The sequence below is a fragment of the Thunnus albacares genome, chromosome 12, assembly GCF_914725855.1.
Source record: "Thunnus albacares chromosome 12, fThuAlb1.1, whole genome shotgun sequence".
Classification (NCBI taxonomy): Eukaryota; Metazoa; Chordata; class Actinopteri; order Scombriformes; family Scombridae; genus Thunnus; species Thunnus albacares.
The window spans coordinates 24,748,214-24,767,566 of NC_058117.1; the positions used below are offsets into that span (position 1 = coordinate 24,748,214).

Genomic DNA, 19,353 nt, shown 5'->3' on the forward strand with positions numbered 1-19,353 from the left:
GAGCACAGACATGTTTGATTGGCAGCAGAATCAACCAGTGGAAGGCTGTAAACTGCTTCTACAGTTCAACCTCAGGTTAGTCTCACTGGTAAAATCTCTGTCTGAATTAAAACCATTTAAATTATTAAATCCTTATTGTTTTGTGAATTGATACATTATATGTGGTCCTCGAGATCTTGAGCGTTAGATGAGAAGATTGACTCTCATGTCTGTGCTTTAAATAAAATGGCTTTTCTTGTTTATTTTAATCTGTATGTAAACAGAAATGTAAAAATGACAGTTTGTGGTTTTACAGGCTGTTACATGCTGTAAGTATTTCATGGCGAACAACAGCTGGGAGCAGTGTTGTCTTCATCGTGAGGTTGCCTGGTAACGAGTGGTGGTACTGCTGAAAAGCGCTGGCAAGAAAAATAACTAAAATAATTAGGAATTCTTTTAGAATTAAGAATAATGTTTATTTCTGAAAAGTATATTAAAATAAATAATGTTGTCAAAGCTATAACCTGTCCAGACCAGTTTGAGTCCTTTGTGGAGGCCATCTTGTGCTAGTGCTTAAAGAGGAAGCATGTCTCAAAACTGGAGCCCTTTTATGTGGTGTATGAGTAGGTGGGTTCTCAAATTTAATTGTATAGTGGATGTGTGATGAAATGACTGAATGATGTACACATAATTTGTTCATTTTGAATGTACAGTATTTACATTAAAATGTTGAAGAGTGAATTGAGCCTATTGGTCTATTTTTCCAGCAAACCCCCCTGCCAGCTTAATGTTTTGTCTTCCGTATGCTTTACTACTCTTCCCTGCACCTCACCTTACAGCAATGTGTAAGCTTTGTAAGGTGATGTGGTAACATTTGACTTTAATTTACTTTTTTATTTTGTTTTAATGTGCACCTTAGCTAATTACTTTCTTTACAATACTTTAGCTGACTTACAGTAGGTTTAAAGGACCAGTGTGTAAGATTTAAGGGATCTATTGGCAGAAATGGAATATAATAATCATAAGTATGTTTTAATTAGTGTAAAATCACCTGAAAATAAGAATCATTGTGTTTTTGTTACCTTAGAATGAGCCCTTTATATCTACATAGAGAGTGGGTCTTCTTCCATGGAGCCCGCCATGTTGCACCACCATGTTTCTACAGTAGCCCAGAACGGACAAACCAAACACTGGCTCTAGAGAGGGCGTTTCTCGTGCTTTTTGTGAGTTTCATGGCAGAATGCATTATATAGCACTCATAAAACTGCTATAGATGCATCCAGATTTACTGTTATATTGAAAGTCCATTAATCTAAGTGAGACTGTCATTGTTTTGTTTGAGGAGTAATTTGAACATTTTGATCTTTTTTTAATGTTTTGCATCGTGTTTTTTCTGTGTATGTGTGATTTTGAGTATGGCTGTCCTACTAGGAGCCTATGAATTGAACCTTATTTGTGTACATTTACAGTGCATGTAACTTTTTTCCACCTGCATCATGTAGACATGAAAAATATGACATAACTAATCACAGATATCTGGGTTTGAGAAGATAAAGTGATGGACTGTTCATTAAAAGTATCGACACTCACGCCTTCTGGAAAGTGTCCATCCTCGTAGGAGCAGAATCAACACTAACTAAATATCAACAGTACATACATACTCCCCCTCACAAAAAACAGATGCTTCCTCTTCCATGTGCTGCTACAATATGACCATAATCATCATGCAACCATCATGATCAGGCACCCTGCCTGGACTTTGGGTGTTTTTGGGGCTTTTTATGTTCTTGGGTTTGGACTGCCTTTTTTTGTTGTTTAGCCTGGTGTGTTGTATACTTTAGTTTAGGTTCATGATGGTTCTTGGACAGGTTGATGTGGGTTGTATTAGAGTATTGTGTTTTCTGGGATTTAGTTTTGTTACTGTGTTTCCCTTGTGTGTTCATGTACTCCTCCTCACCTGCCCTGCTTCACCTTCGTTAGCCCTGCTCTGCTCTGTGTCTTCCCCACACCTGCCCTGTATCAGTCTCGTCAGCCCTGCCCGGCTTTCTGTGTTTCCCTCAGCCAATCACTCCCAGCCTGCCCTTGTGTCTCGTCACCTGTTCCCCATTCCCTGATTAGTTTAGTCTGTATTTAAGGTCTGGTTTTGAGTCTTTGGATCATTTGTGTTGTCTTGTCTGCTAGTTCTGTTCAGCTCTGTTTGCCTGTACTTGACCATCCATCCTTTTTTTTTTTTTGTCATGTCTGCGTTCCGGCCTCTGCATTTGGGTCCACTCCTGCTTCCCCACCTGACACGTACAGTGACTTATAGAAGACAAGGTGCTGCTGAGCCCAGTACACTTATTCTTTTAGTTTTTTATGACGAGTGTGTTGGCAGGAGGGCAGCACATGTTAAACATTGAAGAGTCTCTCCTTTCACCGTTGACGTGTGGGAGACATCTGTCCTTTCATATGATTTTTGAGTTACTAAAAGCATCAAATTAAAAATGGACATTTTGTCAAAGCCTTTTAATTTTCAGTCTAGACGACAAGGACATGAAGAGTAAATCGTCTACAGTGTAAAATGAGTTGTAAGATGACCACACCAGAAGTGAGTGTTGAGAGGTGTGAATACGAAATGAAAGTGATGTTGTGAGTCACTGATAATTATTTTGTTCTGATGGAAATGTGTGATGACGATGGTTAGACATGACAGATGAAGTACGACGGATATGAATATGTTGGAAATGATATGGAACATGTGTTTTTAACCGTTCTCTGATTAACATTAAGCTCTGGGGTGTTAACGCTGTCTAAAGTGCAGATAGATCTGTTAAACATCTTTTAAAATGAGATCGTTCTCTATGAAAAATGACTTAATAAACTTGATTATGAGATTAGAGGCCATATTTAATTTCAGCTTTTTCAGTAGTGTATTCTTTTAGGTTTTTTTATGATGAGTGTCTTGGCAGGAGGCTGATTTTATTTGTGGTTATCAGATATTCCAAAGATTATGTGAAAAATGGGACTATTTCTTCAGTAGCAAGAGTTTCAATAAAAAACTGTTCAGTGAGATCTGTGGCTTGTACAGAGACTTCCGAGAAGACAAGTTACCACTAACCATGGTCATAGTGCACAAATAGTGTTACCACTTCCTCATGTGGGTCATATGCACAATGGCTCTCGTCATTCTCCTCTTTGCTGTTTGTGTGCTGCATTCATGGGAAACACAAGGTAAAACAGTTTTCTTTAAATATTTTCTGTTGTTTGACTTTGTTTTAAAAGTCTGGTTGTTGTAGTGAGGCACTACTGGAACTTCTTGTTGTCATTTATTACTCCATCCCAATCCATTGTTCAAAAAATGGGGTTTGTTAACGTTCTGGTTGATGTAAATGAGGAAAAATTACAATAATCAATGATTAAAATATTCTTCAGTACAAGAGAAATTTGAACACAATACATTAAACTAGAATTATTCATTCTTGTACAAGACCCGAATATATCCAGACAGAGATTTTAAAAATTAAAACGTTTTTTTGTTATTAAAGTAATGAATATAGATATATATATATATGGTAGAGGCACGCGATCTTTATTTTCTGGTTTTACTTTCAGTATATCTCTACATTTGTGTAGCTTTTGACATTCAGTATATTTTCTTTCAATATCTTTACTGTTAGGCTGATTTATCTTTAAAGATGACCTTTAATGCTCATTTCAGCTCTAAAATTTTAGAGTAGCTTTGCATGATTCACACTTGAAAAACTTCTTATTTATCTTATACTGGCCCTTTATGCAGCCCCTCAGTATACACTGTTTCTCTTCACAGGCAGTTTTAGTTCCTGTCTCTTTAAGGCCCCCCTCCCGATGAACCCACTCTGTTCTGATGGCCAGTTTTATGCATCAGAGTTGTGTAACTTTACCGCCAATGCAAACCATCGACTGTATATAAATATGGACAACGCGTCTCCACTTCCTACCGCGATGCAAAAGTGAAGCCAAAATATCTCCTTTCTGCCATCTTGCTTGCGTGATATCTTTGGAGCCAGAGTCTGTGCAGTAGAGTCGGGTGGCAGGATGAAGGCCTGCAGAACAAGCCCCCTTAGCCATCCTGCTGCCTGACGGAGGTTTGAGAGCAGCTGTCACAGCTGTCAATCATAACGTCAGACCCCCTTTCTATATCGTGAAATAACTAATTAACAACAAACTTTTCAGAAAAAATGAGCACTTGGACAAACAGCAGTGTGATAAGAACTACCTGAAATTACAGAAACCATCTCTAGGAAAAATGTCCCATTCACTAACATGGAGGGGGCGGGACTTATGACCTATACTGCAGCCAGCCACCAGGGGGTGATTGAGATGTCTTGGCTTCACTTTTGGGGATCTGTCATGACATCCATATTTATATACAGTCAATAATGCAAACCAAACATTTCCTGCTTTACTGTCTCAAATTAAAAGCTTTTAAATTACTAAAAACCAGGAGACTATCATTGTGAAGAATTCACAGGAAATTAAACATGTTCCTCACTAAAGTAGCAGAGCTTTGTTAGCAGTACTAAAAACCGGTTGAAACAACAACATATGGAGATATTTGGAGCTATCTGTTCAGCAAATAAGTTAGAAAAAACACAGAGAGGAATAGTACAAGCAGAAACAGCCACGGTGATGATGATGTTTGATGTAGAGCTGCAGACAACCAGCCAAAAGGTAAACTACTTATTTTACTTCGCTGTGCCTTGTAATGGAGTCATGGCTCAGCGTGACCACCCCCAGAGCAGAGTAGTGAACTTGTGCTGTGCATCTAGCAGATGACCATATAAAGAAATCTGTCACAAGCTGATGTCGGCTTGGGCTGAAAGTAGAAAAAACCCTTGAAAACTGAGTATTCAGAGCAGTCTGAAGCCGATGCTTTTAACATACAGGGATTACTTTTACATATGTTTACCTCATTATTTGACCCATTGGCCAATTTTAACATTAACATCTGACATTGTGATATTATGTAAAGGACTGAAAATAAGGAAAATATAATATGTCCCCTTTAATTTATTTTTATCTTAATTATGTTTTCTATAAATTAAGTTTTGCAACATGAGAATCTGAATGTAGTTTCAAAGCCTTTGCCACACTGCCAGGAATACAGTGTTTTTGGGGAAATATACAACTTTATTTATTAATGTATTTTACTGGCCTTAAAGTAGTCAAATGTAAAAACAACAACAACAACAACAAAAACAAAAACCCTCAAATTATACTGGAATCAGCCTGAACCTGATACACTGAATTGCCTTTGGTTTCATTTCCAATTGCTAAATAAAATCAAGGTGTGGGCAACGAGTCAGAGGTCTGGAACCAGGCAAAATCAGTCACGTCATATTCTTTTAAATCAATTAAGCATCAATCCTGATTTCCTGGGAGTCCTGATATATTAAAACAAACAATGAAACACTGAAACAGTTCCCAAATTCTTTTTACAGACTTTACTACTGTATTTACAAAAAGGGTATGAATATGGACAAGATGTAGAGACACAACTTTAAAATGCAGAGTGAGATTACACAAATTAATGAGAGAACGACAATAAATTATGGTTATTGAAAAAATGACATAAAAAGGGCTAAATATCGTCACAGAGGTTTAGGACAAACCTGAACTCATTTTCCCTGTAACATGTACGTCTGTGTGTGTGTGTGTGTGTGTGTGTGTGTGTGTGAGAGAGAGAGAATTTTCTGGTCACCACATTAGCAGCAGGTTCTATTTTGTGCTTATAGATTACATTTGTTAGTGTGAGAAAAGAGCTGCTGAAATGTAGAACAGCATTTATTTCCACATAAGACCTGTTAAAACCACTTGAGGAAGTCAAACGTTCACTTCCATTTTTTTCTCAGTACATTTTTGACGGCCTTTTTTAAGTTCTTGAAACATTTGTTTGTATTGTTTGACATGTGCTAAAATGATGCAGACTTGTGTGTCTTCCTCTGTTTGTCTTGGGTTATAATTGATTATATATTGCTAACGATGACAAGGATTAGTGTCCATATCAATACAAGCAGCCACATACCATCCATACGACTATATGTATACATTTATATATTTAAATCTACAGTGAAGAGTTTGTCATAAAACTACATCACTATTGGAAGAACTGCAGCTTCTGTCTTCTCACTCTTTGTTGAACCCTTGAAACTTTTTTCCTGATAAACACTCACTTGTTTAAATACATTTACAGTTTTATAGCAGAGATTTTACAAATTGCAAATATCCCAACTGGCAACAGTTTCAAAACCAGGTGACAATTATAACAAAATTATGCTAAATTAGTATTAATTATTATTGCTTATTGTGATTTAGTAACTGTAGCCAGACTGATCTCTTTTTACACAGCAGGTGGCTGCATGATAATTATGGTCACAATGTAGCAGCACATGGAAGAGGAAGCGTCTGTATTTTGTGAGGGTGGAGTATGTATGTGTTGTTTATATTTAGTTAGTGTTGATTCTGCCCCTATGAGGATGGACACTTTCAGGAAAGCATGAGTGTCCGTTCTTTTAACTTTTCCATCACTTTATCTTCTCACATTCAAATATCTGTAATTAGTTATGATGAGTTCACCTCAAATGATGTTTCTGTGTACAATGATGCAGTGAAAGAAAACTATAAATGCATTGACAAACAACATGAGGTTCAAATCAGAGGCTCCTCTTTCAGGGGACAGCCCTACTCAAAATCACACACACACACACATAAAACCAAAACAAACAAACAAAAAAGCAATGCAAAATATCTAAAACACATCAAGTCATATATATTATTGCAAAATGCATTATGTAGCACTATTAAAAATGCTATAAATGCACCAAGAATCATCATTACATAGACAGTCCATTAATCTAAATGAGTGTTTGCCATTAGTTTACTCAAATTAATTTAAAAACATGAATTAGTGTTCAGGGAATAAAGGCAGGTGAAAGCAACATTCATTTTTTTTTATTTCTGTTCTTTTTACAGGGTCCAGTGATGTGACAACTGTGTTTGTGCAGAAAGGGAAGGATTTACATCTGGATGTTAAGAAACCTGTTGTTCTAGTAAAAGACAGTGAATTTAGATGGAAATTCAATAATACTCACAATGTAGTAAGATTATTTCCTGATAAAAAAACAAAAATAAGTAGCAGTTATGTAGCAAGGGCTGAGTTTTCTCTACAAAATCACTCTTTGCTGTTGAAGAATGTGCAACAAAATGACAGTGGAGATTACACTGCACTCATAACCGGGGAAAAAAATCAACGTCTAGCTGAATACAAGGTCATAATTCAAGGTGGGTTTCGTTAGATTTCAAATGTTGATACACAGTAGTACCCTGTTTCATAACCCTTCACATCTATTTTTCCCCCCTAGATCCAGTGACTCCAGTTAACCTGTCAGTGGACTCTGTGTCTAACAGCATAGAGTCCTGTAACCTCACTGTGAGCTGCAGTACAGAGCGCTCTCACATCAGCAGCACTTTTAGATGTGACACCCAAACCTGCTATCAGAAGGGAGGAGAGCAATCAGAGGTCACATCCTCTGATTCTTCTCTCCGTGTCTACCTGTTGAATGACTTCATCATCTGTAACCATAGCAACCAGGTCAACTGGACCAAAGACTTGAAGAAGATTCAGACTCTCTGCCCTCTAAATACTGGTGAGACTGAAAGACATAACAGCTAACTGACAATAACACAGTTTACACACTGCTTGTCATGCAGTGCAAATCACCTTCATCCATAAAGATTTATTATCAGATACTGTGGGGGTCAACATATTAACATTTTCTTACTGCTCAGAAAAATATTTGTAGCTAAAAAGTTATTTAATGAATCCATTGACTTTTAGAGGGTTGGTGGTCCAAAAGTCTTTGAGGTTTAACTCAGACAGAGAGATTATTCCCGCTTCCCAGAAGTTATTATGAAATTAAAACTGCAATCTTGAAATATGTCAACATCTCTGGTCTATTTTTTGTTTGTTTGTTTGTTTAGATACAATTCCTAATGGGAGCCTTACTATAGACAGCTGGATCGGGATCATAGTCGGCTGTTTGGTCGTCATCCTTTGTATTTGCTTTGGACTTTTCATAGGAATCACTATATGTAAGTCCCAATGTAAATTTCAGCACAAGAGTAATATGTAATTAAAATCTTCATCGCTGTTTGTATTTGAATTCCAGTATTGTAGCAGAGAATATCTACCACACCCACAAACCTCTTATGTAAAAAAAGAATGATTTAAGTCCAACTTTTAGTTTTTTAGTCTAAGGCTCTTTTTGTAAATACCAAAAATGTGCCATTGAGTGGTTCCCAAACCTTTTCTGTCATTCCCACCTTTACAAGCTGAAATAACTCCTCTACCCTATATATAAATCGACTGAATATTTATCAACCAGTAATAATAATGGTGAAGCTTGTAACAAAAGAAGCAAAGTTTAAACTTAAATAAATAAGATTACGAAGAACATCAACTGCATGTTTCTCTTTTATTTCTTTTGTGCAAATTCAAATCAAGTTTTGTTCAAACTGCTACAAACAATTTGACCTAAAAGCCAAAGTCCCTCCCACTACAGTGAACTTCAGAACAAGATAAACATCATATTTTGTATTTGAGCTCAATGAGCATCAACAGTTTTATTTTCTTTTTCTGCCAAAATCTGTCCATCTTGAATTGTACATGTTGTTTTGCTTCCTGAATTAATCTTTGCTAACCTCAATCATGATAGCCTTTATTATTATTATTGTTATTATTATTATTATTATTATTATTATTATTATTATTATTATTATTATTATTATTATTATTATTATTATTATTATTATTATTATTATTAAGCAAATCAACAATGTTTTTTTATTACAGACCAACAGAAAAGAAAAAAGACCTGCGAAAATACAATATACGCTTCTCCTCAGGTAAGCGCCACAGTGTTGTTGTTTTTTCATAACTCTCTAAACTTTGCTTGTCAAACTGAGGAACAGAATTTCACATTGTGAATAATTTAACAGTTAAGACCTGATTTTCAGAAACAGTTGAAATATTTAAAAAAATTAAAAACCTTTAACCACGCACACTGAACACTTTATCCTAATGACTTGGCAGTCTATCTAAACGACCTCCATCTCTGCTATAACAGCTACTTCACCCAGTCTGCTGTACTGGTGCTGCTGCTTGCTCCTACTGAACCTGCCACATGCAGATGTCACTGAAGACAGCACTGTTTGTGCTGCTTTCTTGTGTTTAAATGTCTTGCTGTGAACTGAATTATTTCCAGATGTACCACGACCCACCAGTCCAAACCTGCTGTTTGAGTTCTCATTGAACAGCAGGTTTGATATATACTGTACTGAGTATGTGAAGCAAAGCAAAAATGGAAAACATTTTTCTAACACGGTCGTTTGATTTATTTCTAGAACATCAATCCAGCCCAAAGACCTAATCAGAATGCCACAGAAGATGCTTCAGGTCTTTCTCCAGAGTCCACCTATGCTTTGGTAGGATTTCCAACTAGACCAACAGGATCCACTGAGAGTAAAAACATCACCCCGCCAGACACCACTTATGCTCAGGTTACCAAAGCTCAATTGTCCAACCACCACCCAGAACTGAAAAACACAGATAAGATACATTCACAGGACTAAATCATGGCATGTACAGGATGGATGCTAATGGTGTGTTCACACACATGAATGCAAAGTCGTAGTCAGTCTCTGACCTCATATGAATCTGTAGTTCTGTGTGTTTGTGTTGTATAGAGAACGTAATTTACATACTCTGCTTCGACTGCACAGTTGTTTTCTGACCCAGCTGCTGTACTAATGGACCAATGATGACGGCGTTTTGTTTCCACACATTGTCCTTCTTTTAACAGTCCCAGTAGCTCATTGAATACAGTGCAGTATAAAGGTAGTAGAGAAACCAGAGACCATGACGATCAGCTTTTCCTCCATTTTAAGTTATTTCCAACACATCCTCATAACTAAACAACCACATAGGTGGATTGTACCTGCACTCCAGAACGATCCATTTTCAGAATGACCCATGGGAGCGTAATACGCCGCTTTCAAAAACCGTTACCAAAACCAAATTACTGTTAAAAAAATATCGATGTTTTATGGTGTGACAACACTGTGGTTAAGGTCTGGTTAGGTTTAGGCACAAAAACAGCTTGGTTAGGGTTAGGGAAAAATCATAGTTTGGGATAAAATGATCTCTTGAAACGTGGTTTCTAATTCCTTAAAGTTACGCAACCTTCGTCATCATGACAACAGTAAACACCACAACAATCGTTGTTATGTTTTTTTTTTTAAATGTCCCGGCTGGAAACATGACACTCACAGTTGGAAACGGGAAGCGGACAGCGGTCCCCTGCAGCAAAGTAAATTTTTGCCATCCAGTTATCTGGAGAAGAAAAATAACAAATAGAGATTTTTACATTTTTATTTTTGTATGAACTAAACAAACATTTTAAATAGTATGCTTTAGAGGTTATGTATATATTTTTAACTTTGTAGAGAGTAAAGCTAGCTGTTTCCAGTCTTTGTGCTAAGCTAAGCTAATTGAGCCCCTGCTGCAGCTTCATATTTGAGGCACAGACATATTTTCATTTAACTCTTGGCAAGAAAACAAATGTTTCCCAAAAAGCCAAGCTATTCTTTTGACTTATTTAATGTATTTTTATGTATCATTAAGTAAGGCTTCATGTCCAGGTTGGCAGTTTCCTTCCCCACATACAGGTTAGGTGAATTAGGGACTCTAAATTGCCGTTGGCTTTAAATGAATGTGTGAACAGTTGTCTGTATATATGCGTCAGCTCTGTAACAAACCTGTTCAGGATCTCACCCAATGGTAGCAATTACCTCTAGAGGCCCCCAAGACCCTGATCATGATAAGTGGATAATGATAATGGATGAATGGAAAAAATAATAAATTTTAACATGGATTATCATTCAGCCAACAAAATTAAGTGTTCTTGTTTTTCTTTCTTCTTCATCTGCATTTGTTGTGTATGTTCAGTGTATCATTCTTGAAAGAAATCTCTCCCACAATATTGGAGTGGGGAAAAAACTTCATGCTATATGATCATTTACAATACAAGGCCCTAAGTGATTCACAAAAATACACAATATGACATGAGAGTTTAGTTTTCTGGTTCTTGTAATAAAAAATGTTTGAGGTTACAGGAGTCGTGCTGTTAGAAATAGTCCATTGACAGCTTAACCTGAGACACTGAATCTGGAAAAAAACATTTGTGTGAAGGGTTTTGGAAATCAGGGTACTTTTATGTCAACATTTCAAAATTACAATGATAAAATGATAATAAACTTACTTTGGACTTTGACCTTGTATTCAGCTATGATTCGGTCTCTTGCACTAGTCACTAGTGCAACATAACGTCCACTATCGGCCTGTTGTAGATTCTTTAATAGCAAAGAGCCATTTTGATCAGACAACTCAGCCCTTCCTGAGTAGTCATCAAAGATAAATGGTTCATCATCATCATGAGATAATTTAACTACAGAATAAGTGTTATTGAACTTCCAAAAAAATCTGTCTCCTCAGTCAGTACATCAGATTTCTTGACTTCCAGAAGTACATCATTTCCTTTCTTCACAAACACAGGAGTCACAGCACCAGACCCTGTAATAACAGCAGAGACACATAATCACATTTATGTTCATTTATTTTCATAGCATTTGACCTCAAAATGATGAAGTCAATCCAGCTTGTCGTAGCCAGAAATGAGGGATATTTGTTTTTCTTTATTGTTGCTTTCTTCTGGCCTACAATGCTGTATCCTGTTCTTTGAACGTAACTGACATATATTCTTTGTCAAACACACAACACAGTACTTTTAACCTCCTCTGCAGAACATAATAACAAGAACAAATAAACACCAAACACCACCAACAATAATAATAATAATCACATTTTTGCTAAACCATTTTTATTTGTTTCCATAAATGTTGCTCATAAATTCTGGATTTTTCAATGAGGTAGAAGGAGGTGATGCCATTTTAAGAACACACTTTAAAGTCATTTAAAAGTTTATACTGTGTATTTGTTGTATTAGTTTAGTTAGTTTGAGTCACTTTAACACACTCATTTAGGTAGCTCACTGCACATGCAATATAACTACTTCCTTTCTCATTGCGCCACAGTGTATTTAAGACCTCTTACATTTTCAGGCTGCAAGATGAAAGATACCAGTGGTGTGGACATCAGTAAATGTTCGAACAGAAAACTGACATTTTGCGGCAAAGAAAATGGAGCCTGTAAAGGCCTCATCGCTTGACGTCATCTTTCGAGCACTCTGAATTGCACCAATGATACGCGACAAAAAGACGTGTCAAAATGCAGCTCACATGAGAAAAGAGTTTAGTTTGTTTCCAAACACTCAGGTCAGATGGGTTGAAAAACCTCACTTGGTCTCATGTAGCCTTCTTCCTTTTCTTAAGGACAGAATTATTGCGTTAGTCAGTGCTGCCAAATCTGCTTCTGCTTTGACCAAAAAGTTTTTGAGTTTCCTTCAGTCTTCAGATATGAAAGGTCTCCTGCTGTTGATCAGTGCTGCATCAACATTAGTTTAGTTTTGGTGTATTTAATTGACAGTACATGAACATCTTCTTCATCGTCTTCTAATGCTGTTAGAATAGGAAGTGTGTATCTTTAGTGCATTGAGACTTGATTTGAGTTGTTTTTAATAAGATCTTATATCAGTATGGTTTGCAGGTTTAGGTTCACAGAAATTATGGACCAGGCAGACAAAATATGACAATTATTTTTACATTTTTGAGACCAACAAAATGAACGTTTTCTAATTTCAGTTGGACTTAAATAATCAGCAATGCACTAAATGCTGCTGTATTTAGATGGGAATCCACAGCTGTGGCAGAATGCATGATTTACAATATATCGACAGGGCAGGGTAGTTACTATCATGGACTGGCTCACGGTTCAGACAAAGAAGGACACAAAAGGTTGTAGGTCAACAAAATAAACTATTTATTAAATGAAACTATTTACAAAAACAAATACATAGATGTGAGATGTAAGTACATGGGTGAGTGGAAAATAATGCAGGAAGTTTGGATGCTGAAAGAAATGACAAATCAAACAAACAAAATTAGGAGATCAAGTGGGAGCTGAGAGAGAAGGAAGACCAGGTGAAATGTTTTGAAAATCAAAAACCTTGTGTGTGTGTTAAAGTGGAACAGAAATACAGCTTTCCTAATGCACTGGTCAGCCTATAACCATGCACACCAAACACTTTATCCTAATGACTTGGCAGTCTATCTAAATGGCCTCCATCTCTGCTATAACAGCTGCTTCACACAGTCTGCTGTACTGGTGCTGCTGCTTGCTCCTACTGAAACTGCCACATGCAGATGTCACTGAAGACAGCACTGTTTGTGCTGCTTTCTTGTGTTTAAATGTTTTGCTGTGAACTGAATTATTTCCAGATGTACCACGACCCACCAGTCCAAACCTGCTGCTCTCATTGTACAGCAGGTTTGAATATATACTGTACTGAGTATGTAAAAATGGAAAACATTTTTCTAACACGGTTGTTTGATTTATTTCTAGGAAATCGATCAAGCCCAAAGTCCTAATCAGAATGACGAAATGAAAGCGTATATGATGGATTTGTATAATTAATGATATTCTGCTTATGTATCAGTTTGAAATTAGTCCAGATGAGAATGTGCATGACAGATTGGTTGGTGTAGATTTGTCTCTTCATTATTGCTTCTTGAGCTTCTCCATCAGGTGGACACTGATGACGGCAGACACCATGATGACCAGACCGACAGAAAACACGACTGTCTTCACCAGACACACAGAGATACCAGCAGAGAGACTCTCTGAACCTGCAACATAACAAAACTGTTATTTCATTACAGTACTGACAATACAGCACAACATACAACATACTGGATGTAACAAATTACCCCAAATACTGTATTTGGAAAACATTTTGTGTTTTGTGTGTTTTTTAAATTTTGACAACTTTTCTGGCTTAAAAAATGGTCCACATAATTTTATCTCACAAATATGTTGTTATACAGTAAGTATTCTAATTTATACATTTGAAAATAATTGTAGAGTACAGTTGAGTTTTATGACAGCACAATCATAGTATTTAATGAACTGTGTTGATTGATTCTTTATTTTTGCTTTTTGTGTTTAATTTTGTTCTAATTCAAACAATCAAGGTCTGTCGTACATATACTGTACTCCATTGAAGCAACAACTACAACAATGGTTGACTGTCACTAACACAGACAGAAAGACACTTAAAAGAGAATATTTGCCATAAAAAAACAAAATAGGTCCCATGCAAATGTCATTAAGACTTTATGATGTACAAGTTAAATGAACACAACACAAGAATTGAGTATTCTAACCTTCAAAAGTGAAATATATTTGCAGGGCATTTGTATTGAGATGCATTATATCTCAATACAGTATGTTCCTATAATTTTGTGCAGCCCATGTATGATCCCTATAGGGCAAAGTTGTAAATATGTAATTTTAACTTTGTGCCCAGAAGTCTATTAAAATGTTGCAAAGTTTACTTTTACATATCAGTGAAATAACTATATTCACATTTTGGTTTGATTTCATCCATGAGACCCAACACATTGTCTTTATGTCTCACCAGCAGTTGAAGAGCAGAGAAGCCAAATATTCTTCAAGTCTTTGGTCCAGTTGACGTGGTTGCTATGGTTACAGAAGATGGAGTCACTCAACAGGTAGATATGGAGAGAAGAACCAGAGGATGTGACCTTTGATTGCTCTCCTCCCTTCTGATAGCAGGTTTGGTTGTCACATCTAAAAGTGCTGCTGATGTGAGAGCGCTCTGTCCTGCAGCTCACAGTGAGGTTACAGGAGTCTGTGCTGACACACACAGAGTCCCCTGACAGCTGGACTGGAGACACTGGATCTAGGTGGAAAAATAGATGTGAAGGGTTATAAAACAGGGTACTACTGTGTATCAACATTTGAAATCTAAAGAAACCTACCTTGAATTATGACCTTGTATTCAGCTAGACGTTGGTCTTCGTCCCCGGTTATGTGTGCAGTGTAATCTCCACTGTCACTTTGTTGCACATTCTTCAAAAGCAAAGAGTGACTTTGTAGAGAAACCTCAGCCCTTCCTACATAACTGTCAACTATTCTTATTTCATTATCAGGAAATAATCTTACTACATTGTGAGTGTTGTTGACTGTCCACTTAAATTCAGCTTTGTTTCCTAGAACAACAGGTTTCTTAACATCCAGATGTAAATCTTTCCCTTTCTGCACAAACACAGTTGTCACATCACTGGACCCTGTAAAAAGGACAGAAATCAAAATCACTTGTATGCTTTTTCAGTCACCACTATCTCAGCTACTAATCGTTCTTATGATTTTTATGATTTAAGACAAATAATGGCACAGTCCCATTTAGATTAATGGACTGTCAATGTAGTGATAAATCTTGGTCGATTCTTAGCAGTTTTATGAGTGCAATGAAATTTTGCAATTACATATATTACTTGATCTGTTTTTACTTTATATTTATTAGATTTACTAGATTTTATAATATTATGTTATTTGTTATATTTATTTAATATATTTTGCATTGTTTTTTTGTTGTTGTTGTTGTGTGTGATTTCGAGTAGGGCTGTCCCCTGAATGAGGAGCCTCTGATTTGAACCTTATGTTTTCTGTCAATGTATTTAAGGGTTTTTTGTCTGCATCATTATACACAGAAACATCATTTGAGGTGAATTCATCATAACTAATTACATGTTTGAATTTGAGAAGATAAAGGGAGGGACTGTTCATTTAAAATATCAGCACTAACTACATATCAACAGTACATACATCCTCCCCCTTCACAAAATACAGATGCTTCCTCTTCCATGTGCTGCTGCTACATTGTGACCATAATCATCATGCAGCCACCTGCTGTCTAAAAAGAGATCAGTCTGGCTACAGTTTCTCAGATCAAAAAGCCCACAACATAAAACATACAACATACTATTCTTCATATTATTAATTAATTAATAATTAATAATAACAATTATTATTATTACTATTACTATTACCTCAGATGCTCAAAAAAGGACAAAACCCTAAAAACCCAAAACCATAAATGATCACAATTCATTTTTGCCTACCAACTACTAAATGCAGGGATACCCTTTAATCAAGCTACAGTATCACTTTCTTTCCTGTTGCTTTGATAAAAACCTTTAAAACTGCATGTTAGTTCCTAATCATGAGCTTAATGCTGTAGTACCTTGCAGGACTTTCATTACAGATGATTCCAGCTTTTCAGTTTTGTCCACAATGCTCAGTGCATCAATCACAATTACAAAGCCTGCTCAGGTATCATTGCTGTATCTGTAATAAAATTAAAATGTAATATGTTTGTCCTACCTGCTACTTCTTCAGAGAGCAAAAGTCCCAGTATCACAAAGATAAACATCATAGTCTCTTGCTGCCCTGACTTCAGAGTGCAGAGCCTTTGTTCCACAACTGTGCTTCTCTATGCTGCCACGTCTCTATTCAAACTTCCTCTCTAAGCTCTGTTTTACTGTTTGAGATCTGCTGATAAAGACTGTAATTATTGAAATCATTTAAGTCTGTTAAATAAGAAGTTAAACATGATAAAGATAATGCTAAACAAGAATGCTATTATATATTTCAATAGATCCAGTAGGCATCTTTGCAAGTTTGAATAATTAATAGCACTATATTTAAAGTAAGAAGGTTTTGTATGTTGCATCAGAGTTAGCTGAAGGATCATTTTCATCTGTGGTCCATTGGGACAAAAGTCACATAAAAGTTTATACTGTGTATTTGTTGTTTTAGTTTAGTTAGTTTGATTCACTTTAACACACTTATTTAGGTAGCTCACTTCACATGCAATATAACCACTTCCTTTCTCATTGCGCCACAGTGTATTTAAGACCTCTTACATTTTCAGTTTGCAAGATGAAAGATACCAGTGGTGTGGACATCAGTAAATGTTAGAACAGAAAGCCGACATTTTGCGGCAAAGAAATTGGAGCCTGCAAAGGCCTCATCGCTTGACGTCATCTTTCGAGCACTCTGAATTGCACCAATGATATGTGACAAAAAGACGTGTCAAAATGCAGCTCACATGAGAAAAGAGTTTAGTTTGTTTCCTTTTATAAAGGACAGAATTATTGCGTTAGTCAGTGCTGCCAAATCTGCTTCTGCTTTGACCAAAAAGTTTTTGAGTTTCCTTCAGTCTTCAGATATGAAAGGTCTCCTGCTGTTGATCAGTGCTGCATCAACATTAGTTTAGTTTTGATGTATTTAATTGACAGTGCATGAACATCTTCTTCATCGTCTTCTAATGCTGTTAGAATAGGAAGTGTGTATCTTTAGTGCATTGAGACTTGATTTGAGTTGTTTTTAATAAGATCTTATATCAGTATGGTTTGCAGGTTTAGGTTCACAGAAATTATGGACCAGACAGACAAAATATGACAATTATTTTTACATTTTTGAGACCAACAAAATGAACGTTTTCTAATTTCAGTTGGACTTAAATAATCAGCAATGCACTAAATGCTGCTGTATTTAGATGGGAATCCACAGCTGTGGCAGAATGCATGATTTACAATATATCGACAGGGCAGGGTAGTTACTATCATGGACTGGCTCACGGTTCAGACAAAGAAGGACACAAAAGGTTGTAGGTCAACAAAGTAAACTATTTATTAAATGAAACTTCTTACAAAAACAAATACATAGATGTGAGATATAAGTACATGGGTGAGTGGAAAATATTGCAGGAAGTTTGGATGCTGAAAGAAATGACAAATCAAACAAACAAAATTAGGAGATCAAGTGGGAGCTGAGAGAGAAGGAAGACCAGGTGAAATGTTTTGAAAATCAAAAACCTTGTGTGTGTGTTAAAGTGGAACAGAAATACAGCCTTCCTAATGCACTGGTCAGCTTATAACCATGCACACTGAACACTTTATCCTAATGACTTGGCAGTCTATCTAAACGACCTCCATCTCTGCTATAACAGCTGCCTCACCCAGTCTGCTGTACTGGTGCTGCTGCTTGCTCCTACTGAACCTGCCACGACCGACCTGTCCAAACAGCAGGTTTGAATATATACTGTACTGAGTATGTAAAAATGGAAAACATTTTTCTAACACGGTTGTTTGATTTATTTCTAGGAAATCAATCAAGCCCAAAGTCCTAATCAGAATGAGGAAATGAAAGCGTGTATGATGGATTTGTATAATTAATGATTTTCTGCTTTTATATTAATTTGAGGTTAATCCAGATGAGAATGTGCATGACAGATTGGTTGGTGTTGATTTGTCTCTTCATTTTTGCTTCTTGAGCTTCTCCATCAGGTGGACACTGATGACGGCAGACACCATGATGACCAGACCGACAGAAAACACGACTGTCTTCACCAGACACACAGGGATACCAGCAGAGAGACTCTCTGAACCTGCAACATAACAAAACTGTTATTTCATTACAGCACTGACAATACGGCACAACATACAACATACTGGATGTAACAAATTACCCCAAATACTGTCCGCATAATTTTATCTTACAAAATATGTTGTTATTATACAGTAAGTATTCTAATTTATACATTTGAAAATAAATGTAAAGTACAGTTGAGTTTTATGACGCACAATCATAGTATTTAATGAACTGTGTTGATTGATTCTTAATTTTTGCTTTTTGTGTTTAATTTTGTTCTAATTCAAACAATCAAGGTCTGTCGTACATATACTGTACTCCATTGAAACAACAACTACAACAACAGTAGACTGTCACAAACACAGACAGAAAGACACTTAAAAGAGAATATTTGCCATAAAAAAAAGCAAAATAGGTCCCATGCAAATGTCATTGACTTTATGATGTGCAAGTTAAATGAACACAACACAAGAATTGAGTATTCTAACCTTCAAAAGTGAAATATTTTTGCAGGGCATTTGTATTGACATGCATTATATCTCAATACAGTACGTTCCTATAATTTTGTGCAGCCCATGTATGATCCCTATAGGGCAAAGTTGTAAATATGTAATTTTAACTTTGTGCCCAGAAGTCTATAAAAATATTGCAGAAGTTTACTTTTACATTTCAGTTAAATTACTATATTCACATTTTGATTTGATTTCATCCATGAGGCCCAACACATTGTCTTTATGTCTCACCAGTATTTAGAGGGCAGAGAGTCTGAATCTTCTTCACGTCTTTGGTCCAGCTGACCTGGTTGCTATGGTTACAGATGATGTAGTCATTCAACAGGTAGACATGGACAGAAGAACCAGAGGTTGTGACCTCTGATTGCTCTC

At 36.4% G+C, this 19,353-nt stretch overlaps 2 protein-coding genes across 11 annotated transcripts in view; one reads left to right on the forward strand and one right to left on the reverse strand.

Annotated features, from left to right (window-relative positions):
* LOC122994024 overlaps positions 1-10,289 on the forward strand; it is a 105,454-nt gene extending 95,165 nt beyond the window's left edge. The window contains exons 4-7 of the mRNA XM_044368556.1: positions 7,359-7,643; positions 7,978-8,088; positions 8,849-8,901; positions 9,400-10,289. Coding sequence (XP_044224491.1) covers positions 7,359-7,643; positions 7,978-8,088; positions 8,849-8,901; positions 9,400-9,627 — 677 coding nt within the window. The 3' untranslated portion in view covers positions 9,628-10,289. The remainder of the gene's footprint in view (positions 1-7,358; positions 7,644-7,977; positions 8,089-8,848; positions 8,902-9,399) is intronic.
* The window catches only part of LOC122994023, a 95,695-nt gene that overhangs the window by 49,296 nt on the left and 27,046 nt on the right, over positions 1-19,353 (reverse strand). For 6 of the 10 annotated variants that reach the window (XR_006406491.1, XR_006406490.1, XM_044368553.1 and 3 more), the window contains one exon: positions 15,013-15,321. Coding sequence is in view for 6 of the 10 variants with exons in the window: in XM_044368553.1 (XP_044224488.1) it covers positions 15,013-15,321 (309 nt within the window). In the remaining 4 variants the exon portion in view is untranslated. Of the gene's footprint in view, positions 1-9,134; positions 9,287-12,967; positions 13,858-14,648; positions 14,934-15,012; positions 15,322-16,417; positions 16,888-19,353 lie in introns of those variants that run through there. The other 4 variants (XR_006406493.1, XR_006406492.1, XM_044368555.1 and 1 more) reach the window with 4 other exon arrangements.